This window comes from Syngnathoides biaculeatus, chromosome 22, assembly GCF_019802595.1.
Source record: "Syngnathoides biaculeatus isolate LvHL_M chromosome 22, ASM1980259v1, whole genome shotgun sequence".
Classification (NCBI taxonomy): domain Eukaryota; kingdom Metazoa; phylum Chordata; class Actinopteri; order Syngnathiformes; family Syngnathidae; genus Syngnathoides; species Syngnathoides biaculeatus.
In genome coordinates this window covers 4,276,382-4,301,551 of record NC_084661.1, presented here as the reverse complement: position 1 = coordinate 4,301,551, position 25,170 = coordinate 4,276,382, and the positions used below count along the sequence as shown (strand labels likewise).

The following is a 25,170-nucleotide window of genomic DNA, read 5'->3' as shown; positions in this document are numbered from 1 at the left end:
CAGAGTGGTTTCCTCCCGCATCCCAAAAACATGTGTTAATTGGAGACTTCAAATTGCCCTAGAGTGTGTTTGCAAGTGAGGCTGTTGTCTGTCTCTGTGTCCTGCAATTGGCTGCCAACCAGTTCAGGGTGTACCCTGCTTCCTGCCCGATGACAGCTGTGATTGGTTCCAGCACTCCCATGACCCTTGTGAGAATAAGTGGCTCAGAAAATGGATGGATAGATGTATAGATATTATTGTAGTCCTCCAGTCCACCGAGAGCCTGTCTTGCCTCTTTCCGAAAGGCCACGCAACACTCTTCCTTTCTCAGCTTCCACCACACGATTCTCTGCTCTACCTTAGTCTTCTTAATCTTCTTACCCACCACCAGTCATCCTACACACCACCATCCCTTGGTGGCTAGCTACATACTCCTGTAGAACTACTTTACAATCAATAATCTCCTTCAGATTACAGCATCTGATGATCATGTAATCCACCTACATGCTTCTACCTGCGCTCTTGTAAGGCACCTATGTTCCTGCCCCCTTCTCCTCATTCTTCTTTCAGTGAGCGACCCGCGCCCGCCTGCTCGCTCGCTGCCAGTGTGACGGTCTGAGTGTTCCCCCGTGCTGAAAAGTCTCCTTGTGATTAATGCGCATGCGCGTATATTAATGCGTACTTAGACTTCCCGTTAGTGATGCATGCGCATTAATCACAAGGAGACTTTTCAGCACGATGGAGCACTCAGACCATCACACTACCCGGTCACTCGCTTGCTCATTATTTTTCTCAGTTTTATTTTGCACTCGCGGCTGACCGCCGGCCAGCTGGTCGCTTCGCTTGCTCATTTTTTTTTTTTTTTTTTTTTTGATCGCAGTCAGGCAGTCGCTCGCTGCTTTTTTTTTTTTCAGTTTTATTTTTTGCTCGTGGCCAGCCGGCCGCTTGCTTTGAGGAGAGTTGGGGAGTCTTTTGTTAGTTAGAAGGGATCCGAATATCATCTAAATATGGCTCGAAATTATAGGGTAATATTACCTATATTACCACTCGACTGAGATGTTCTCTTCTTTGAAAAGTTTGCGGGAGTGCTGGAGCCTATCCCAACTGTCAACAGGCAAGAAGGAGGGTACACCCTGAACTGGTTGCGAGCCAATCGCAGGGCACATCGATGCAAACAGTTTCAGATGTCTTCAGTGGGGATGACTCACCCCTTTTTCATGAAGAATGAATCTAATGTCATTTGTTTCTGCCACCTTTTAAACACTTTTCTGAAGTGGCTCTTAACATCACTAAAATTTTGCAGTGCTCTGCAACATTCAGCTTTGTTCGGGTGATGAAGTTCTACAAAATTATGGATGTTGTTCCATTTAGCGCAGATAGCTTTGTTTTTGGCACTTGAGACATCGTGCCTTCAGCCTCATCAGACGACATGTCCTCCCATCCTCGCCAACACTATCCCCAGCTAACTGCTGCTCGTTCACGAAAATAAGAATCAACTTTTCGATTTCCTCCAAGATCTGTGGCCTCTGCTTGGTCAACACGGTTGCTTCTTTAGCAACATCACTAGCTTTGAGGGCATCTTTGTATTTCAGAATGGTCCTGATTGTCGTTTTCGCCATGCCATACTTCTTCGATAGCTCAGAAACACGCACACCAGATCCGTGCTCGGCTATCAAATCCTTCTTGAAGTCAAGAGTTTTATGCACCACTTTCCTTTTTTCAGCACCAGCAATTCCACTTGCCTTCTTTGGAGCCATGATCGGGGGTTAATGTTGCTCTATTTGAAGAAAAAAAGTCACGACAGTACTAGAAAACATCAGCGGGCAGAGGAGTGTGTGAGTCAACTGGTTGCGAAGCGCACTAATACGGGCAGTCACGCGCATTAAGCTTTTTCCGTTTTTTTCGGGGTTGCGTTTGAAAGCACAATAACAAATCATTGTGGGTCAGTTGGTTGGGGTGTTCGAATACCAATTTTCATATAAAAACTAAAGCAAAAAAAAAAACGATTTGAACGAAAACCAAGACGTTCGAAAACCGAGGTACCACTGTATTTGTTACACTTGTCTAGGTCCTACCTTGATGTTACAGAAACTACAAAGTGTTTGTTTCGCCTTGTTCACGGCAGCTGTGTCAAATAAATGGAGATTGCCTCCGAGCCAAATCATGTGTCACGATGTGGTCTTTAAAACTACACAACGCAGAAGTCCACCGGTCACATATACAGTGCTTTGTGAAAGTATTCGGCCACGTTGAACTTTCCAACCTTTCGCCACACTTCAGGCTTCAAACATAACGATATGAAAAAAAAATTGTTAAGAATCAACAATAAGTTGGACACAATCGTGAAGTGGAATGAAATTTATTGGATATTTTAAACTTTTTTAACAAAAAAAAAACTGTGGGGCGTAGAATATTATTCACCCTCATTGCATTAATATTTTGTAGCGCCACCTTTTGCTGCAATTACAGTTGCAAGCTGCATGGGGTATGCCTCTATCAGTTTTGCACATCGAGACTGAAATTCTTGCTCATTCTTCCTTGCAAAACAGCTCGAGCTCGAGGTTGGATGGAGAGCATTTGTGAACAACAGGTTTCATCTCTGCCCACAGATTCTCAATTGGATTCAGATCTGGACTTTGACTTGGCCATTCTAACACTTACATACATTTATTTGTGAACCATTCCATTGTACATTAATGGTTTACAGACTCTCTCACCTCAGCTAGAGAACTCTGCAGTTCATCCAGAGTGATCATGGGCCTCCAGGCTGCATCTGTGATCAGTCTTCTCCTTGTTCGAGGTGAAAGTTTAGAAGGACGGCCCAGTCTTGGTAGATTTTCAGTGGTCTGATACTCCTTCCATTTCAATATGATTCCTTGCACAGAGTTCCTTGAGATGTTTTAAACTTGGAAAATCTTCTTGTATCCAAATCCGGCTTTAAACTTCTCCACAACAGTATATCAAACCTGCCTGGTGTGTTCCTTGATCTTCATGAGGCTCTCTGCACATTAAACAGAACCCTGAGACGATCACGCAGCAGGTGCATTTATACAGAGACTTGATTACACACATGGTGGATTCTATTTATCATCATCAGTCAACATTGGATTTTCAGAGATCCTCACAGAACTTCTGGAGTGAGGAGTGGAGTGAATTCACTGCACTGAAAGTAAAGGGGCTGAATAATATCGCAGGCCCCATTTTTCAGTTTTTTATTTGTTAAAAAGTATAAAATATCCAATAAATTTTGTTCCACTTCCCAATTGTGTTCCACTTTTTGTCTATTCTTGATAAAAAAATACATGTAATTTGATATCTTATGTTTGAAGCCTGAAATGTGGCGAAAGGTTGAAAGGTTCAAGGAGGCTGATTACTTTCACAAGATACTCTATATATGTGGGAGCACAAGTCAATGCCATTTGCAGGCCCGTCCCATTCCTGGATAAATGCAAAGGGTTGTGTCAGGAAGGGCATCCGGCATATAACTGTGCCGAACAAATATGAGTGTTCATCTAAAGAATACCAAATTGGTCAGAGACCAGATTAACAAAGCCTGCCCCCAGTACAGTTAATTTACAGGGCGTTGGTGGAAATTCAGGGACTGTGAGTCGAAGAATAAAAAGAGGTGGGAAATGGATTGGTCAGCAGAAGAAGAAGAGAAATGTACAGAGCCTACAACTGAGGGTAGGGACTTTGAATGTTGATACTATGACAGGAAAAGCTCAGGATTGGTTGACATGATGATGAGGAGAAAGGTTGATGTACTGTGCATCCAAGAGAGCAGGTGGAAAGGTAGAAAGTTTAGGAGCAGCGTTTAAATTATTTTACCATGGAGTAGATGGTAAGAAAAATGGAACAGGGGTTATTTTAAAAGAAGAGCTAGTTAAGAATGTCTTGGAGGTGAAAAGAGTATCAGATTAAGTGATGAGGCTGAAATTTGAAATTGAGGGTGTTATGTATAATGTGATTAGTGGCTATGGCCCACAGGGAGGATGTGACGTGGGGGTGAAAGAGAAATTCTGGAAGGAACTTGATGAAGTAGTTCTGAGCATCCCAGACAGAGAGAGAGTTGTGATTGGTGCACATTGTAATGGACATGTTGGTGAAGGAAACAAGGGAGATGAAGAAGTGATGGGTAAGTAAGAAAGAAACTTTGACAGACAGATGACGGTGGAATTTGCAAAAAGGATGGAAATGGCACTGGTGAACACTTATTTCCGGAAGAGGCTGGAACATAGAGTGACCTACAAGAGCGGAGGTAGAAGCACGCAGTGGATTACATTTTGTGCAGACGATGAAATCTGAAGGAGGTTACTGACAGTAAGGTGGTGGAAGGGGAGAGTGTAGCTCGACAGCATAGGATGGTAGTGTGGAAGGAAGGAAGAGTAAACGAAAAAAAGTGTGAAAGACCAGGAAGTGCAATGATTCATTAGGGGGAAGTTAGAAAGGCACATCAAAGGATGAAAAATGGAAAGGGTTAGGTCCTGATGACATACTTGCGGAGGTATGGGAGCAATTCGAAGAGGTGGCTGTGGACCAATTTATTCAACAGAATACGAGAGGGGGAGAAGATGCCTGAGGATTGGAGAAAAGGGGGCGACATCCCATTTTTAAGAACAAAGGCGATTTGCAGAGGTCTGGGAACCATAGAGGAATAAAGTTGATGAGCCACACAATGAATGATGAGGTTTGACTGGAATCCCCTTGGACCATGGTGTTCGCAGATGACATTGTCATATGCAGTAAAATCAAGGAGCAGGTGGATGAACAATTGGAAAGATGGAGGGATGCACTGGAAAGGAGAGGAATGAAGATTACCCGAAGCAAAACACAATATATGTGTGTGAATGAGAGGGGTGGAGGGGGAAGAGTGAGGCTCCAGGGAGAAGAGATGGCGAGGGTGGACGACTTCAAATACTTGGGGTCAACAATCCATAACAATGGTAAGTGTGGTAAGGAAGTGAAGAAACGGGTCCAAGGAGGTTGGAACAGCTTGTAGAAGGTGTTTGATGTGGTAAGTGACAGAGAGCTGTGATGGAAGACATCAGGGAAGTTGGTGTTAGAGAGAAAGATGCAGGATAGGCTTAGATGGAAAAAGATGACATGCTGTGACAACCCCTTACAGGACAAGACGAAAGGAAAAGAAGAAGAAGGTACAGCGTCCCCCCAAAAATGTCTAAACACTTTAAAAAATTGTAAACTTGATTTTCATTATAATTGGAATAATTTTTAACATGTAAAAGAATTTACAAATATTATTTAAAGTGTCCACATTTTCTTTGTCGCTTATCCTCATGAGGGTCGCGGGGTGTGCTGGAGCCTATCCCAGCTGCCAACGGACAGGAGGCAGGGTACACCCTGAACTGGTTGCCAGCCAATCGCAGGGCACATCAAGACAAACAACCACACTCACAATCACAACTAGGGTCAATTTAGAGTTTCTAATTAATGTTGCGTGTTTTTTCTTCGGGAGGACACCAGAGTGCCCGGAGGAAACCCACGCAGGCATGGGGGAACATTCAAACTCCTCACAGGCAGGTCCAGGATTGCACACACACACATGTATTATCCTGAATCAGATGCACTTGTGTGAGGTCATTAGCTGCATAAAGACACCTGTCCACCCCATACAATAAGTAAGACTCGAACTTTTCACAAAGCCAAAGCCAAAGAGCTGTCCAAAGACACGAGAGACAAAATGGTACAACTCCACACGGCTGTAAAAGGTTACTGAGAAATTACCAAGTAGATTGGTGAAAAAAGGTCCACTGTTGGACTAATCATCAGAAAATGGAAGAAGCTATACATGACGGTCAATTTCAATCGGAGTGGAACCCCATGCAAGATATCACCTCGTGGGGTCTCAATGATCCTTAGAAAGGTGAAGGACTTTGTCAATGACCTGAAAAGAGCTGGGACCACCGTTTTCAAGGTTACTGTTGGTAATACACTAAGACATTATGGTTTAAAATCAGGGATGGCACGGAAGGCTCCCCTGCTTAAACCAGCACATGTCAAGGCGTGTCTTAAGTTTGCCAATGACCATTTGGATGATACAGAGGAGTCATGGAAGAAAGTTTTGTGGTCAGATGAGACCGAAATGGAATTCGTTGGTCATGATTCCACTAACCGTGTTTGGAGGAAGACGAATGATGAGTTCGATCCTAAGAACACCATCCCTACTGTGAAGCATGGGGGTAGCGGGGGTGTTTTTCTGCCCATGGGACAGGGCGACTCCACTCTATTAAGGAGAGGATGACCGCGGTCCATATATCTTGAGATTTTGGGGAACAACCTCTTTCCCTCAGTCAGAGTATTGAAGATGGGTCGAGGCTGGGTCTTTAAACATGACAATGACCGGACGCACACAGCCAGAAAAACCAAGGAGTGGCTCCATAAGAAGTGTATCAAGGCTCTGGCGTGGCCTTGCCAGTCTCCAGACCTAAACCCAATAGAAAATCTTTGGACATAGTTGAAACTATGTGTTGCTCAGTGACCGCCCAGAAACCTCTCTGATCTGAAGATCTATGTGGAGAAGTGGGCCAAAATCTGGCCGTGTGTGCAAACCTGTTGAACAACTGCATGAAACGTTTGACCTCTGTAATTACAAACAAAAGCCACTTACCAAATATTAACATTAGTTTTCTCAGGTGTTCAAATGCTTTTTTGTAGCTGTATCGCATGAATAAATCGTTAAAAAAAAAAACATACATTGTGATTTCTGGATTTTTTGTAAGCCTGGAATTGCATACTATGCCCAAGTGCATTGTTATCTGGAGTGACATTTTACACTACCTCTGATTGAGTGTTCCTTGCGACTGACTGGCAATCTTTCATTGTGATTCCTGGATGTATCTATTTAGATTATTTCTCTCACAGTGGACATGCATCTACGATGAAAATTTCAGACCCCTGCATGATTTCTCAGTGGGAGAACTTGCAATATAGGAAGGTGTTCAAATACTTATTTTCTGCACCGTATAATGTGATCGAGAGAAAAGGGTTGAGAGAGAGAGAAAGAGAGAGAGAGAGAGAGAGAGAGAGAGAGAGTTAGAGTGAGAGAGTGAGCGAGAGAGAGATCTTTACACTTAAATTCTATTGCTTATGAAATCCATGCAGTCATCCATAATAAACGAATAAACAAATAAAATACTTTGCTACATATTTTGTAGTTTTGGTGTCGCTAGATTTTGCGTGCATGCCGGGTATCAAATATGCCTCTTGGCACGTCAAATGCGCTATCAAATATCTCTAAAGAAGGCGAGGTGATCAGGCCGAAAAAAAACGTTGTCGTTCCCATTTCCTACATTTCAGAACTAGGGTCGGTAGGTAGGTTAATATATTTTTTTATATTTAAAATATTTTTACTCCATCTCCAGGACATTATGCTGACATTTTATTCAGGCTCTCGTATGCATGCAACTTCATTTGATATGGCTTAGTCACACTAAGACATGGGACAAAGCAGTTACGCTAGTTGACGCTCTTGAACACACATGAATATATGTACACAAGACGATCTGGCAACAAGTGGCCTGAAAAACAACCCTTAAATGTACAACATTCTCAGGGTGCAGCAGAGCCCACGAGGAAAACGCACAAGACCACGATTCTGCCCGCCGCAGCGGCTGCTGTCAAACTATGGCATTGAGCATTTTTATTGTGTGCGCCCTACCACTTTTTTTAATGTGCCCATTACACTCGTTTCTACGTAGTTTGAGCTATCATTGTATTCATAGCGATCTGACACCATATCAAACACCCGACATCTCTGTGCTTTACATTTATTATATGGTGTAAAAATGCTTGGGTCGGTGGCAATTTTATGATTGGTCGGGAAATCGGAACTACAAGCCTTTTTTTTTTAACGCCTCATGGAAATTGCACTAGGTTTGAAGAAAGAAATTTAAAACTTTGACTTAAGAAGATACAATCCATATTTTTGAGACAGAGGGGGTTTTGCAACTGAAGAAGTGTGGGGAGTGAATGAACCAACTTGTTCTTGGAGGCACTGATGGAAAAAAAAAAATGTAAAACATGACATTATTGAGGAGTCGAAGTAAACCTGTCCATCATCACATTAGAGTTGACTTGAAAAAAATATGAAGTCGTTGAACCACTTTTACCATCTTGCTCGCGATCAGAAGTTTGCCATTTGGCACTATCATCAAGTATTGATGATCTAACGCAGAATGACAGCAATACCGACCTGCTGAATGCCATAGGTCCAACCCTGGCGAATGCGGTCTCTTGCCCAGACATTGTGTGCATTTTCAGCCAATTTGTCCACCATGGCTTCCTGAGTGGATGTTAGTTTGACATGGTAAAGATCCAAAGGAGCAGGTTTGTAACCGCTACACAACTCATAGCTGCAAAAATAAGAGTTATAAAGTGTAACAGAACATCACCTGTCCGGCAAGCTTAACATTTTAATTTTTAATCAAGGGAACTCACTTTGATGACAGTTTCACAGTTTTGACTTTCTCCACAACATGTTCCTCTGCAAGACCAACATGGCACCCCAAAGCAAGAAGAGTTCTGTTACAAACACACACACACACATCCTAAGTGACCCGCTCATACTGGGGTATGATGATGCCCTGGCACCACCTCACCCTCGTCATGGCAAATCCTTGAACTGTATCAACCAACTTTAACATAAGGCAGACATGAGATACATTAATGCTATAATATAGTATACCAAGATGGTGTCGCATGCACATGCAGTAGTTCCTTTCTCCATACACAATGGCATTTTCATGTTTGTTTGCACGAGAACTGAGAGTTTCTGTCTGTCGTCACGAACTCCGTCCGAACACCCCGTTGCACACCTACTCCAAAGTCTCCGTCGCAAACTCACACCCGTTGCGCACCTACTGCAAAGTGTTTCTGCTCGACATTCGAAGAATGTTTTTTTGGGAGTTATTTTTGAGAGTAATCCGTTGTATTTCCCCCCCCCCCAAAAAATATTACATAAATGTTGCATGGGTAAGTTTATCAGCACAGCTGTGTCCATAGAGTACGATATATCATGAATCATGTCATACATACACCTATGTTTTTCAAATAAATGCTTATGCTACACAATTTTCATAAACTCAGTGGCAATGGAATAAAAGTGCACAGCTGTTTCATAAAGGAGGAATACATTTATAAAATGTGCATTTTTTTCCATGTTACCTAATAGGTATGTATAACGCACACTATTGACTTTTCACATTTGTGTATGTGGTCGGGGTGCATAATACATAAGAAATTATGGTCTCTGAATTAGCAAGTAGGAGTTTGTCAAAGAATTTGCCTCGTAATACACTTAATATGGCTTCTTTAAACCAAAACACTTCCTGTTTGCTTTAAGGCATGGGTCCTTGCAACATTGTCTTCTGTCCAGTAATGATTGACATGCACCAATTTCATGTCGATTAGTATTGTTCGGGGACTAATTTTTTTAACCTTCTATGTTGCGCGACTGACTGAGTTTTGAGGCCAATAAAAATGCATACATTTTCACCAGGATATACATGAAAATTGTGGGGGCATGTTGACCCCCCCCCCCTCAAAAAAAAAAAAAAATACAGCCATTCCAAGTGAGACTGTCCACCACGTGATACTCAGGCTATAAGAGTAATGTGCATTTATATTTGCCCCTCAATAGAGGAAAGTGGCTTTTTTTTTTAATTATTTTGACCATCTGTAGCCCGTTGGGCAGCACAATATTGTGCAAGCTGTTGGCCGGTCCCAAGCCCAGATAAATGCAGAGGGTTGCGTCAAGAAGGGCATCCGGCATAAAACTGTGTTAAACATATATCAGCGTTCATCACATGAATTCTATAAAAGTTTGGTTGTGGCCCGGGCTTCCTATGTCCGCCCCCGGAACTGTTAATCTGCAAGGCGTCGGTAGAAATTCAGATAATGTAGGTCGAAGACAAAAAAAAGACGAGAAAAGCGGCTTAGTCGGAAGATGAAGAAGAGGAATGCACAAACCCTACAGCTGTGTGTACGGAGTTTGAATGTTGGGACTATGACAGTAAAAGCTCAGGAGTTAGTAGACATGATGATTAGGAGAAAGGCTGATATGTAGTGCATTCAAGAGAGCAAGTGGAAAGGGAGGCACCTAGAGGATTAGGTGCAGGGTTTACATTATTTTATCATGGAGTAGATGGGAAGAGAAATGGAGTATGGGTTATTTTAAAAGAAGAGCTGGCTAAGAATGTCTTGGAGGTGAAAAGAGTATCAGATTGAATAACGAAGATGAAATTTGAAATTGAGTGTAAAATATAATTAGCGGCGATGCCCCACAGGTAGGATGTGACTTCGAGTTGAAAGAGAAATTCTGGAAGGAACTAGACGAAGTAGTCCTGAGCATCCCAGACAGAGAGAGTTGTGATTGCTGTAGATTTCAATGGACAGGTTGGCAAAGGAAACAGGGGCGATGAAGAAATGATGGGTAAGTACGGCATTCTGAAAAAGGAACTTTGAGGGGCAGATGGTGGTCGACTTTGCAAAAAGGATGGAAATGGCAGTAGTGAACACTTATTTCCAGAAGAGACAAGAACATAGAGTGACCTACAAGAGCAGAGGTTGAAGCACGCAGGTAATTATATTTTGTGCAGACGGTGTAATCTGAAGGAGGTTACCGACTGTAAGGTAGTGGTGGTGGTGAGTGTAGCTCGACAGCATAGGATGGTGGTGTGTAGGATGACTCTGGTAGCGGGTTGGAAGAATAAGAAGACAAAGGTAGAGCAGAGAATCAGGTAGTGGAAGTTGAGAAACAAGAATGTTGAGCGGGCTTTCACAAAGAGGTGAGATAGGGTCGAGACGGAGAGGAAGAGCTCCCAGATGGCTGGAATATGACTGTCAAGGTACTCAGAGAGGCAGGCAGGAGAGTACTTAGGGTCTCTTCTGGTAGCAAAGAAGAGGAGGAGACTTGGTGGTGGAACCCCAAAATACAGGTAGTCATCCAAGGAAAGAAAAAGAAATAGGACAGGTGGCGAATGCTAAACCAGAGGCATATGATGACCAGGTTAGATACAAAAGAAGGAGAAAGGGACCTTTACAGGTTGGCCAGACAGAGGGATAGAGATTCCCATGTGCAGCAAGTAAAGGTGATTAAGGAAAGCGATGGAAATATGTTGACTGGTGCCAGTAGTGTGCTAAGTAGATGGAAAGAGTACTTTGAGAATTTAATGAATGAAGAAAATGGGAGAGAGGGTAGAGTAGAAGAGGCAAGTGTGAATGACCGGGAAGTGGCATTGATCAGTAAGGGAGAACTTAGAAAGGCACTGAACAGAATGAAAAATGGAAAGACAGTTGGTCGTGATGACATACCAGTCAAGGTATGGAAACAATTTGTAGAGGTGGCTGTGGAGTTTTTCACCAACTTATTCAATAGAATACGAGCAGGCGATAAGATGCCAGAAGAATGGAGGAAAAGTGTGCTGGTTCCCATTTTTAAGAACAAAGGCGATATTCAGAACTGCGGAAGCTACAGAGGAATAAAGATGATGAGCCACACAATGAAGTTATGGGAAAGAGTAGTGGAGGCTAACGTCAGGAGAGAAATAAGTATCTGCGAGCAACAGTATGGTTTCATGCCTAGAAAGAGTACCACAGATGCATGATTTGCCTTGAGGATACTTGTGGAAAAGTACAGAGTAGGTCAGAAGGTGCTACATTGTGTTTTTGTAGACCTAGAGAAAGCCTGTGACAGAGTACCAAGAGAGGAACAGTGGTACTGAATGTGCAAGACCAATGTGGCGGAGAAATATGTTAGAATACTACAGGGCATGTATGAGGGCAGCAGAACAGCGGTGAGATGTGCCGTGGGTGTGTCAGAAGAATTTAAGGTGGAGGTAGGACTGCATTAGGGAAAGATGGAGGTATGCACTGGAAAGGAGAGGAATGAAGATTAGTCAAAGTAAAACAGAATATATGTGCGTGAATGACTGGGGCGTTGGAGGAAGTGTGAAGGTCCCGGGAGAAGAGATAGGGAGGGTGGATGACTTCAAATGCTTGGGGTCAACAAAACAGACCAAGTGTGGAAGTGTGGAGAGGAAATGAAGAAATGGGTCCAAGCGGGGTGGAACAGTTGGTGGAAGGGGTCTTGTGTTCTATGTGACAGAAGAGTCTCTGTATGGATGAAGGACAAAGTTTTTAAAACAGTGGTGAGGCCGGCCATGATGTACGGATTAGAGACGGTGGCTCCAAAGAAACAACAGGAAGCAGAACTTGAGGTACCAGAAATGAAGATGCTGAGGTTCTCGCTTGGTGTGAACAGGTTGGATAGGATTAGAAATTAGCTCATGAGAGGGACAGCCAAAGTTTGATGTTTTGGAGACAAGACAGAGAGAGCAGAGTTCGATGGTTTGGACATGTTCAGAGCAAAGAAAGTGAGTATGTTGGTAGAAGGGTGCCAAGGATGGAGTTGCCAGGCAAAAGAGCGAGACAAAGACGAAAGAAAAGTTGATGGCTGTTGTGAGGGAGAACATGAGAACAGTGGGTGTTAGACAAGAGGATGCACGAGATAGGCTTTGATGGAAAATGATGACACCCTGTGACGACCCCTAACGGGACAAGCTGAAAGAAAAAGAAGAAGAAATTATCGAAATTAATCTAGAGCTATGTGTTGTGTGTCTATATTGTTATTTTAGTTATTCATTCCTTATTCTTCTCTTTATTTTCCTTTCTAACATTCTTTATTATTTACGTATTTTCTTGAGTTATGACGCGGTTGTTTTATAACGTTCTGAGAGAATGATTGTATTACATTGTCAGATGTTGATTTCTAGAATGTTCCTATAAGGATGAGGATGGCTGTTGACGGAGCTTTCCATTAATACTGCTGCATTCGGACAAGTACATGGACGCCACATATCTTATATATCTCATATAAACACTTCTGACATATCTGGAACATTCGCTAGAAATAACATTCGCCTCTTTGGAACATTGGACAACTGTGACTATACATCATTTGGCTAGTTAGCTCGTGTTACACGCTAGTCTTTGTATTTCTATTTTGTTACTGTTTTGTATTGTATTGTATTGTGTGTCTTAAACGCAATACAAGTGCTTCGTTATATTTGGCTGGTATGACCAAGGGGATTTATTCTAAATTCACACGTACCATCTGACATAAACTGTGAGGAAAAAATAGTTCCCCCCCCACACCCTATTATTTGTATTTTTACTAGTTCTATACACACCTACATGTCATTTGGAACCTACAAAGCGCTTGTGCTTTGAACCTATGCAATCCATTTTTCACGACGAATCGGGTCTTTTGGAAACATGTGAAGAGTAAATCCATCCTCCCAAGTATTCGTCCAAAATCCAGCAACACAAAAAGCCGGCATTTTGCAAAATCGCAGAAGAAACCAGCTAAATTCTACCCTGTACAAGAAGTAAATACACTCGATCCGGCAGCTAAAGTTGTCTTCAAAATATGTCATACCCGGTTTCTTCTTCAACCCCACGCAGTCCACAGATTTTTCATGGTCCAAGAGTATAAAAAAAAAAAAAAAAAATCAATATACAGCAACATTCTGACGTGCTGTGACTAAACAGATGATTCCCTTCTGGCTGATTTTGTTCGGGTTAACAATATACTAAATTTCATGTTTTTGATGTCAGTGGCACTTTAAAGGTCAAGTGTCATCAAACAGATGATTTTTGGTATATTATGAATGGAAAAACCCACAGCCAATATGGTCCCATGTGTTTTTTCACCACAAAGCATGATTTTGACGTATACACTTTTTTGTAACTCCCGCCATGAAAATCCTCTCGAGGGATTTGTTTCCGAGAAGAAGCAGGAAGTGACGTAAAGGACAGCGGCGCCCCCTCCTGGACTTGTTTGTTTCCATTAGTTTTACCACCGGGAAGGTAGCTCGTTGTTCCTTCGTGTAAGCCAAAATGCCGGCTCATTGCATTGCTTGACATTGCTTGAACACTCGGAAGAATGGAATTACCCTTCATAAGTTTGAAAGAGACTCTGTTCGTTGTGAAAAATGGATTCCACGGGTGCAGAGGACGAGAGCTTCGTGGGTTCCAAATAACAGGTAGGTGTGTATACAGCTAATAAAAAAAAAAAAAAAATTGTTTGGGGCGGACCACGTATTCGGTCTCTCTCATAACATAGCAAAAGATCCGCATATGAAATGTGTCGATCTGCGCGTCGCCCAGCCAACAATGTCTCACTCAGCCTCGTCTCGATAGTGTTCATTGCGTACTGCGGCGATTTTGAACATACACCTAAAAGCAGCATAGCTCGGCTCCAACTCCTCCTTATATGCCACCATGGGCGCCGAAACTCAGCCACACCGGCTGAGGCACCGTGTTCAGCGGTCACAGCTTCTGCGAAGGCTACGCGTCGGGGGCGGCTCTGAAGAACCCAGCCGAGAATGCGTTATTCAGTCACGTGCGCGCATGAAGCGCCCGGGCTCGACTGTGATCCCCCCCCCTAAAGCAGCACTGCTCGGCTCTGTCATAAGCCACACCGGCCGGCTGCGATGAGCCGCGATGGCTCATCTCCGCCGCGGAAGTGGATCGGACGGGATGCGGTTTGGCCGTGATCGGATATCATCTGAATATGGCTCGAAACAATATTGTAATATTGCCCTGAGGGCTCGAAACAATAGTGTAATATTGCCCCGTCACTTCACTCAGTTCTGTGGTGTTGTCCTTTTCGAAAAGAGCTTCGGTGTCAGAAGGGGTGTCGGAAAAATCAGAATATCCCTGTTGTTCGGCTTCCATAGTTGTAGGCACTGCGCGTTTTCAACGGTGGAAGTGACGATGACATCAAGGACAGAGGACGCGACTAATATGGTGACCAATTGGATGTCGAAGGACACTCAATTGCGCAACTGCATGGATGATCAATTGCGCAACTGCATGGATGACGCGCTCTCCGCTCACTTTTTTTTTTCGTATAGACATTGAAGTGAATACTGTTATATGTATTTTTCATTACAATATCTATTTTAGAATGTTTATAGGGATGATAGTCCCACTTTAAAATCAAGGCATGTTTTATTGTCTCCATCTTATGATTATCAGGGATTGACTTCGTGCTGCACTTTTATGATAACAAAACTATTGCATAATAAAAACAGGCCGGTCGTTTCAACCTGGGACAAACACTCAATTATTCTGTTTTCTATGGAAAAAGCTGCTTTGACTCATTAACAAATTCATTAACAAGCTTCTTAGAATGGATTTGTTGTTTGACCATGGAGATTCCACCGTCTTTCTAATGATGTAGCAATACTTTACTTGAGTGTTTCCATAGACATCTGTAAGTTATAACTTCGTTCCTGTTCTGGCAACTTGGAGAACTCCACAAGACATGGGTGCTGCCTCTTGGTGTCATCTCGAATCTGGAAAAGACAGTATATAGAATTATTAATTCATTATTTTTAATCCAATCCAGTCTTGCCCAGGGTGTTAAATGCCATAAGTGCTGGCTCATATACACTTTCAGCATTGGGTCTTTTTTTTTAACAAATACAATCTCAGTCATAAAAGAAGGCCTGCTCAGTAGCTCAGAGAGACATTAGCATTTTCTGTCCTCTAATTGGTTGAGCTTCAACAACAAAAAATCCTTTGGCAGAGCCACCCTTCAGGCTGTCCAACTGCCCTGTGTCATTCATCAAGACATTCAAGTCTCACATCAATTGACATACATCAATTCCATCCTCAAAAAGACCCAGTAAAGGATATGCTCCCTTCAGTTTCTGAAGTCCTACTGCCTAGCACAAAAGCTGTTGAGGCAGCTCTACACAGGATTATTGAATTGGTTCTGTGTTCATCAATCAAATTCTGGTTTTGTGCTCCCACAAAGGACTCTTGAAAAAAACAGCAGTACCCACTTATGCATTCTTAAGGACTTGCAAGCGACCAGAGCAATGACAAGCAAAGCAAAGCAAATTTATTTGTAAGGTGTATTAAATAGAAATCAATGTGCTTTACATGATTAAAATTATTTGAATAAAAAGAGGAAAAACATTTAAAATGGGGAAAAAACAATAAAAATGACAGCCAACTAAATATATTTAAAACAAGAAAATAAAACTACAATTAAAAACAGCATACAGTGCAAGATATAGCATTAAAATTGGAAATATTCTTAAAAGCATGAGAAAAAAATGGTTTTCAACAAAGTTATAAAAACATTCACACTTGGGGCTAACGTCACCTCTTTTGGCAACTTTTTACAATTGTGTGCAGCATAAAAGCTAAATGCTGCTTCCTCATCTTTGCCTTGGACTCTTCGCTCTACTATTTGAAACGAGTCAGTCGATCTCGGAGCTCTACTGGGTTCTGTAAGCATTTCTTTCATGTATTCAGGCCCTAAACCATTTAGTGATTTATAAACTAGTAGCATAACTTTAAAATCTATTCAAAACATGACTAGAAGCCAATGCAAGGACTTTAGAAATGGAGTTATATGCTCTGACCTCTTTGTTCTGGTCAAAACCCAAGTTTAATGTTTAATGCTCTTTTTGGGGAGTCCAGTCAGAAGACCATTACAGTCGTCATGTCTACTTGAGATAAAAGTATGGATGAGTTTTTTCTGATGTGATTGACACATACAAGCCTTCACTCTACATATGTTATTCAGATGGTAAAAGGCAGATTTTGTGATTGATTTGATATGACTGTTGAAAGTCATATTGGAATCAATCAGAACACCAAGATTTCGGACTTCTTTTTTGTTTTTTAAAGATGGAGGATCCAGGTGTTTAATACCAGCAATTCTCTTTTCTTTATTGCTAAAAACAATTGTCTCAGTTTTGTTGTGGTTCAGCTGAAGAAAAGTTTGGCTCATCCAGTTATTTATCTGCTTTAGACAGTGGCACAGCACCTCAGCTGAACTGTAGTCATCTGGAGACACTGCTTAATATAACTGTGTGTCATCTGCATGACAATGATTGTCAAAATTAAAGTTTTAAAGAACTCGACCCAAGGGTAGCAAATACAGGCAAAACAGAAGGGGTCCAAGAACTGACACTTGAGCGACTCCATAGGCCATTGCCATTTGTTGAGATTGAGCACTGCCAATGGTTACAAAGTAGCTTCTTTCCTCTAGGTAGGACCTAAGCCATTTAAGGACCATTCCATTTAGTCCAACTCATGTTTGAAACCTGTTTAGCAGTACATGGTCTACTGCATCAAAAGTCGCACTGAGATCCAATAAGACCAAAATTGACACCATTCTGAGTCCAATTTTGACCTTATATCATGAAGCACTTTGATAAGCACAGATTCTGTACTGTGATGAGTTTAGAAACCTGATTGAAATTTGTCAAAAAATAAATTTAAATTCAATAAATTGTATAATTGATTAAAAATAAATATATCAAGAATCTTGGCTATGAAATGGAGATTTGAGATGGGCTTATAGCTTGCTAACTTGGAATCATCCAGTGCTCTGTTTTTTTTTAGAAAAGGCTTAACAGCAGCTAGTTTAAGAGCTTTAGGGAACTTGCCAGACTGAAGTGAGCAATCAGAATCAGCTTTATTGGCCAAGTGTGTAAAAGCACAAAAGGAATTTTTCTCCGGCTGTCGGTGCCACCCTGGTATGACATTCATTCAGAACAAAGAACAGGAACAACATAGCAACAATAACATTTCTGTTTATAGGAACTATTCCTGATAAGAATCGCGGAAGATGTAAAATCCTCTTCCTCTAGAACAGGTAAGAGCTAAATGTCCCACATTGTGTTAAGCTTGTACAGAGCACCCTTACCAGAGCATCCATCCATCCATCCATCCATTATCTACCGCTTTTCCGGGTCGGGTCGCGGGGGAAATAGTGAGAGCTGGAGATCACGGCTTGATGAAGCCAAAAGAACCACATCATCTGCAAAGAGCAGAGATGCGATGCTGAGGCCACCAAACCGGACACCCTCTACGCCTCGGCTGCACCGAGAAATTCTGTCTATAAAAATTATGAACGAAATCAGTGACAAAGGGCAGCCTTGGCGGAGTCCAACTCTCACCGGAAACGAGTATGACTTATTGCTGGCAACAGCTCATATCAGGGGATTCATATTCTTCACAGGACTCTGCGAGGGACACGGTCGAATGCCTTCACCAAGTCCACAAAACACAGACTGTAGACTGGTTGGGCGAACTCGCATGCACCCTCGAGGATCCTGCTAAGGATGTAGAGCTGGTCCACTGTTCCACGGCCAGGACGAAAACCACATTGCTCCTCCTGAATCTGAGACTCAACTTCCTGATGGACCCTCTTCTCCAGTACCCCTGGGTAGAACTTACCAGGGAGGCTGAGGAGTGTGATCCCTCTATAGTTGACTGTCAATCTCAATCTGAGTGGAGCCCCATGCATGATAAAAGCATGAAAATTTCAGACCCCTCCACGATTTTTAAGTGGGATAACTTGCAATATAGCAGGGTGTTCAAATATGCATTTACTTCACTCTATATATATAGAGATTTTTTTCAACTCATACCGATTGGACCAGCAGGATGTGAGTGAGTGTCCGAATATGGAATTGATTATTTGCTGCAGAGCAGCTAGCACTCTAGGTTATAGAATTGAGACACCTTGTTGATGGTTTCAGCTTCTGAACAGTTTTCTCAACAGTTTTTTGGTCAACTGATTCAAATTCTGACAAGGTAATACAGTTTTCTATGAGTGGCCTCAGGATTTCATCATTTTGATGTTTCGTGCTGACATTTGACCTGATGGATTGTATTTTTTTTTTTTTTTTACTAAAATGATGGGCAAACTCATTTTGTCAGCTGTTTGAAGTTCTGGAGCTATCCGATCATGGTTGGGTGAGCTCATCAACCACAGCAAACAGATTGCGAGTATTGTTGAGGTTTTTACTGATGATGTCAGATAAGTGTTACTGGCTAGCCCTGACTTTCTCTTGGTTAAAAGTACCAAGACACTGTCTGTAGAAGTGATGGTCAACTTGGAGTTTAGTTTTTCTCCACTGGCATTTTTCTTTCCTTCATTTTGATTTAGACTTCTTGACCATCAATGTGCTCCTACATGGTTTTCTAGGTTGCCTCAGGATGGTCTTAATTTTCACAGGATAGAAAGCATTCATAGCATTTGAGATTTTTGAGGTGAAATTGGAAACTGTCTCAGCATTCAGAGTCTGTGGGACAGCCTCAGTCTCCATAGACTTAGTGGACAGATTGTCAGCACCACTCTACCCACTATAGAGGACTTGCATGCAACACGAAGTCGGTCCAAAGCTGGCAGGATCTTTTTGGATCCTCTCCACCCTGGACACCAGCTCTTCCATTCCCTCCATTGGAAAAGAGCGACAGAGCAATGAAAGGCAAAACTAGCAGGCATTCAACATTTTTTTTCCGTCTGGCAATTAAGTCATTAAATTCTTGATCAGCAAATTTACTATTTTCTGTCTTGTGCTATTGTTGGGATACTCACTCACATCCTGCTGGTCCAGTCAATATTAGCATTAGTAATATATTTTGTGCACTATCGCATGATTCGTCACTTTAACCCGTTTCCTTTGCACAACTGTCATTGCACTGGTCTACAACGGGAACCGTGAACAGGTAAAGGGATTCTGTATAAGCTTTTCAAAATGTGGAACGTTGACACACTTATCGCTTACCTGTTCTAAATTATGAAGATTTTACATCTTGCACAACTCTTATGAGGAATAGTTCCTATAAATTGAAATGTCTCTTGTTCTTTGCCCTCGTTGCTTTGTTATTCTTTGTTCTGTGTGTCGTACCAAGGCAGCCCTGACTGCTGGAGAAAAATTCCTTGTGTGTTGATCAGCAAACCTCCTATTTTTCTGAATTGTGCCATTGTTAGGCCACTCACTGACATCCTGCTGGTCCAATTAGTATGAGTTATTGTGATATATTTTGTAGACTATCACACGATGCGTCACTTTAAACTGCTCTCTTTGCACAATTGTCATTGCACTGCTGTATAACAATAATAAACCAGAGACAAAATTGTACAACTCAACACGGCTGGAAAATGCGACGGAGAAATTGACCCCTCCGTAGAAATTGCGTCATCCGCATCGCTGACCAATCAGAGGCCAGAGATCTGCATAAACCATGCTCCCTTTTGGCATCCGCCGTTACCTCAGACAACGTTGCATGGTCCAGTATAGCTTTTGTTAGCGTTTTATTGCGTATTTGGGTTCTTTAACAATAGATATGGTTAAGAGGTGTAGTCACGGACTTTGTAATAGTGACGACAGGTATCCTGAAAGGCTAGTTGGTGGAGTTCAATTCGTACCCTTTCCAAAACCGAAGACCCAGAACGAAAAATGTCTTTGATGGATCAAACTTTGTGGAAGACCACATCATCAACTGAATCCATCTAAAATCAACCGGAACAGAAGACAGAGTACGAAAAATGTCTTCGATGGATGAAACATTGTGGAAGATCGTATGATCAACTGAATCCATCTAAAATCAACCGGAACAGATATGTTTGCATGAAGGTAAGCCCTATATTTGATTTTCAATTTGTCTCATATAAATGAATTAGCAGTTCTTCGCTTGCATAACATAGCTACGTGTGAATGATTGACACATTTGATCTGTGTTGAGCGATATTTTGCGATGATCTGACTGCACAAACGTGTCTCTTTGTTGCCGGCTAGGGAGCTAAGCTAAACCGGACTAGCGAGTCCTAAAAGCCTTCGACGTGCACCGAGACACCAAGACTGAAGGAAGGATGTTTGAGGACACTAAAGTAGTGATTGTCGTACTCGGTCGGGACTTACGTAGGTTGAACAACTACGTGAAACGTTTGACCTCGGTAATTGCAAACAAAAGCCACTGTACCAAATATTAATATTAGTTTTCTCAGGTGTTCAAATACTTTTTTGCAGCTACATATCACAAATAAATCGTTAAAAAATGATACATTATGATTTCTGGATTTTTTTGTTAGAGGCTAGCCTAGCATTGCATACTTTGCGCAAGTGCATTGTTATCTGGGGTGAAATTTTACACTACCTGTGTTTGAGTGTGCCCTGCGACTGAATGGGTATCTTTAATTGTGATTCCTGGATTTATCTATTTAGATTATCTCTCTCTCACAGTGGACATGCACCTACGATGAAAATTTCAGACCCCTCCATGATTTGTCAGTGGGAGAACTTGCAATATAGCAAGGTGTTCAAATACTTATTTTCTTCACTGTATATTGCGAGAGAGAGAGAGAGAGAGAGAGAGAGAGAGAGAGAGAGAGAGAGAGAGAGAGAGAGAGAGCGATTGAGAGAGAGAGAGTGAGACAGAGAGACAAAGAGTGAGCAAGATAGAGCTTTACACTTAAATTCTGTTGCTTATGAAATCCATGCAGTCATCCATAATAAATGAATAAACACAATTAAAATACTTTGCTAGATATTGTGCAGTTTTGGTGTCGCTAGATTTTGCGCGCATGCCGGCTATCAAATATGCCTCTTGGCACGTCAAATGCGCTATCAAATGTCTCTGAAGGTCAATGGTGATCAGGCCTAAAAAAAAAAACGTAGTTCCCATTTCCTACATTTAAGAACTAGGGTCGGTAGGTAGGTTAATATTTTATATATATATATATATATATATATATATATATATATATAAATATTTTTACTCTGTCTCCAGGACATTATGCTGACATTTTCTTGTTAGTTCTCGTTAATTCAGGCTCTCGTTTGCATCAAGAGTTAAAAATTCATGAAGGCTTGGTCCAAAAAACATGAAACGATGTGAAAAAAATCAGACATGGCAAAACATGAAAACATAACTTCATTTGATATGGCTTAGTCACACTATGACATGGGATGAAGCAGTTACGCTAGTTGACGCTCTTGAACACACATGCATATATGTACACACAACGATCTGGCAACAAGTGGCCTGAAAAACAATGCTAAATGCACAACATTCTCACGGTGCAGCAGAGCCCACGAGGAAAACGCACAAGGCCACGATTCTGCCCACCGCAGTGGCTGCTGTCAAACTATGGCATTGAGCATTTTTATTGAGTGCCCCCTCCCACTTTTTTAATGTGCCCATCACACTCGTTTCTATGTAGTTTGAGCTCTTGTTGTTTTAATAGCGATCTGACACCATATCAAACACCCGACATCTCTGTGCTTTAGTGGAGAACCATGCCCCTAACATATTTATTATGTAGTGCAAAAATGCTTGGGTCGGTGGCAATTTTATGGTTGGTAGGGAAATTGGAACTACAAGCCGTTTTTTTTTTTTGGACTTGGTCAATGACCCAAAAAGAGCTCGGACCACCGTTTCTCAGGTGACTGTTGGTAATACACTAAGACATCATGGTTTGAAATGATGCACTGGATGGAAGGCTCCCCTGCTGAAACCACCACATGTCAAGGCCCGTCTTAAGTTTGCCAGTGACCATTTGGATGATACAGGGGAGTCATGGGAGAAAGTTTTGTGGTTAGATGAGACCAAAATCGAACTTTGGGGTCATAATTCCACAAACCGTGTTTGGAAGAAGACGAATGATGAGTTCCATTCCAAGAACACCATCCCTACTGTGAAGCATGGGGGTGGTAGCATCATGCTTTGGGGTGTTTTTCTGCACATTGGACAGGACGACTACACTATATTAAGGAGAGGATGACCATGTACCGTGACCTCAACCTTTTTCCCCCAGTCAGAGCATTGAAGATGGGTCATGGCTGGGTCTTTCAACATGACAGTGACCCGAAGCACACAGCCAGGAAAACCAAGGAGTAAGAAGCATATCTCGGTTCTGGCGTGGCCTAGCCAATCTCCAGACCTAAACCCAATAGAAAATATTAGGGTGGGAGCTGAAACTCCATGTTTCTCAGCGACAGCCCAGAAACCTGTCTGATTTAGAGATCTGTGTGGAGGAGTGGGCCAAAATCCCTCCTCCAGTGTGTACAAACCTGGTGAACAACTACAGGAAACGATTGACCTCTGTAATTGCAAACAAAGACTACTGTACCAAATATTAACATTGGTTTCCTCAGGGGTTCAAATACTTATATGCAGCTGAATAACACAAATAAATCATGAAAAAAAAAATCATACATTGTGATTTCTGGATTTTTTTTATTTGATTATATATCTCACAGTGGACATGCACATACCTACGATGAAAATCTCAGCCCTTCCATGATTTCTAAGTGGGAGAACTTGCACTATAGCAGGGTGTTCAAATACTTATTTTCTTCACTGTATAATGGAGCCCCATAGCTCAGTGGTTAGTATTAATTGGTGTGGTAAATCAGGGGTCGTGAGTTCATTTCCCACTGGGGCCGCCACTCCCCAGGAGGGTTGCATCAGGAAGGGCATCCGGCATAAAAACTGTGCCAAATGTCAGATTCCGCTCATCCGCAGGAATAATCATGAGAAATGTCCTGACCGACTCTCCAGTTAAAGGGTTAAGCTACCCCTTTATCCGAGAAGACTCTCACGCCGTGCGTGCAGGAGGACGGGAGCTTCTTAAGTCGGTGTCGAGATGAATTCGCCTAGGTGTACTAACTGCCTTTAATTTTGCAGACCCAATCACTTATCAGCCCTTGTCGAGTAACCTTACAGAGTAACAGGGTGACAAAGTGATTGCTCCGCTTTTACAGCAGCTTCATCTCTGATGAATCGATTGCACTTGTCACTGACCTAGTAAATTTAACAATCCTTGTTAGGATCGTATGGATTTGTTTTATCTTAAACCGGAGATTATCAATGAGTGACTGAATAAAATGGAATTTTACGACTAAATGATGTTAATGTCGTTGACGCTCGATCTTTAATGAGGTAGAATGGTAATAATGAGACAACTCAAAATAAGAATGACAAAGATAGATGAAGATGGAAGTTTTAAGTATTTAATAAAATGATAAAAATAGTTCAGATAACATTCATTGACGCGGGGTACGGTTGCAATGTTAAGGCAAAATTCAATGTTAATTGAACATGAATCAATAAAAGGAAAAATGATTAAAATGATAATACTGATGTAAGTAGGATGAGTTAAATGATAAAAATAGTAAAAAGTAATATAAATGAAGTAAGATTCAAAGCATTCAAAAGCATCAGAAATTTGGGAAAATGGAAATTTTTGAGTGAGCCTGTTAGGGGTTATCAAGTCCTACATAGCTCGAACCCTAATTTAGTAATAAGGATTTTCGGGATTAAGGATAAATTTTCAAGCCATCTTGTCCTTCATAGGTAACCACGTAATATCGCTGGTATTATCCTGCTATTACCTTCTTATAGTAGTTGTTTTACTTGCGCCTAATCTTAAATGGAGTAGTCAAAAATAAGCATCCCAAGTTGCTCCAAGACTTCTCCCCGCCAGCTTGCCACACGACATTTACAATTATTGAAGGACCTTGTCTCTTTGTCAGGGAGAAACGAACAAATAGCCCCAGATGTCCGTATCCAAGGTTTTAATAGCTTTTGGTGGAACATTCTGGAAAATGTTGGCTGAATCTATGCCCAGTGGGAAGGGCTCATTTTGTTATCCCATTGGGGCCCTTTCGCCATCCCTGAAAGAGTTGTGGAGGCTAGACTTAGGACAGAAGTAAGAATCTGTGAGCAAAAGTATCGTTTCATGCCTAGAAAGAGTAGTAAAAATTCATTATTTGCCTTGAGGCTGCTAGTGGAAAAGTACAGAGAAGGTCAGAAGGACCGACATTGTGTATTTGTGGATCTAGAAAAAAGCCTATGACAGAGTGCCAAGAAAGGAACTGTGGTACTGGATGCGTAAGTCTGTTGCGGCAGAGAAATATGTTACAATAGTACAGGACATGTATGATGGCAGCAGAACAATGGTGAGGTATGCCGTAGGTTTAAAAGAAGAATTTCAGCTGGAGGTGGGATTGCATCAGGGATCGGCTCTAAGCCCCTTCCAGTTTACTGTGGTAGTGGATAGGTTGACAGATGAGGTTAGACTGGAATCCCCTTGGACCATGATGTCCGCAGATGTGAAAGCAGGGAGCAGGTGGAGGAACAATTAGAAAGATGGAGGTGTACACTGGAAAGGAGAGGAATGAAGATTAGCCAAAGTAAAACAGAATATGTGTGTGAATGAAAGAGGTGGAGGGGAAGAGTGAGGCTCCATGGAGAAGAGATAGGAATGGTGGATGACTTCCAATACTTGAGGTCAAGACTCCAGAGCAATGGTGAGTGTGGTAAGGAAGTGAAGAAACGAGTCCAAGCAGGTTG

General features: G+C 41.9%; 1 protein-coding gene across 1 annotated transcript in view; it reads right to left on the bottom strand.

The window, feature by feature from the left end:
• ryr2a (ryanodine receptor 2a (cardiac)) overlaps positions 1-25,170 on the bottom strand; it is a 407,989-nt gene that overhangs the window by 366,190 nt on the left and 16,629 nt on the right. The window contains 3 exon segments of the mRNA XM_061810997.1: positions 8,189-8,348; positions 8,434-8,517; positions 15,253-15,356. Coding sequence (XP_061666981.1) covers positions 8,189-8,348; positions 8,434-8,517; positions 15,253-15,356 — 348 coding nt within the window.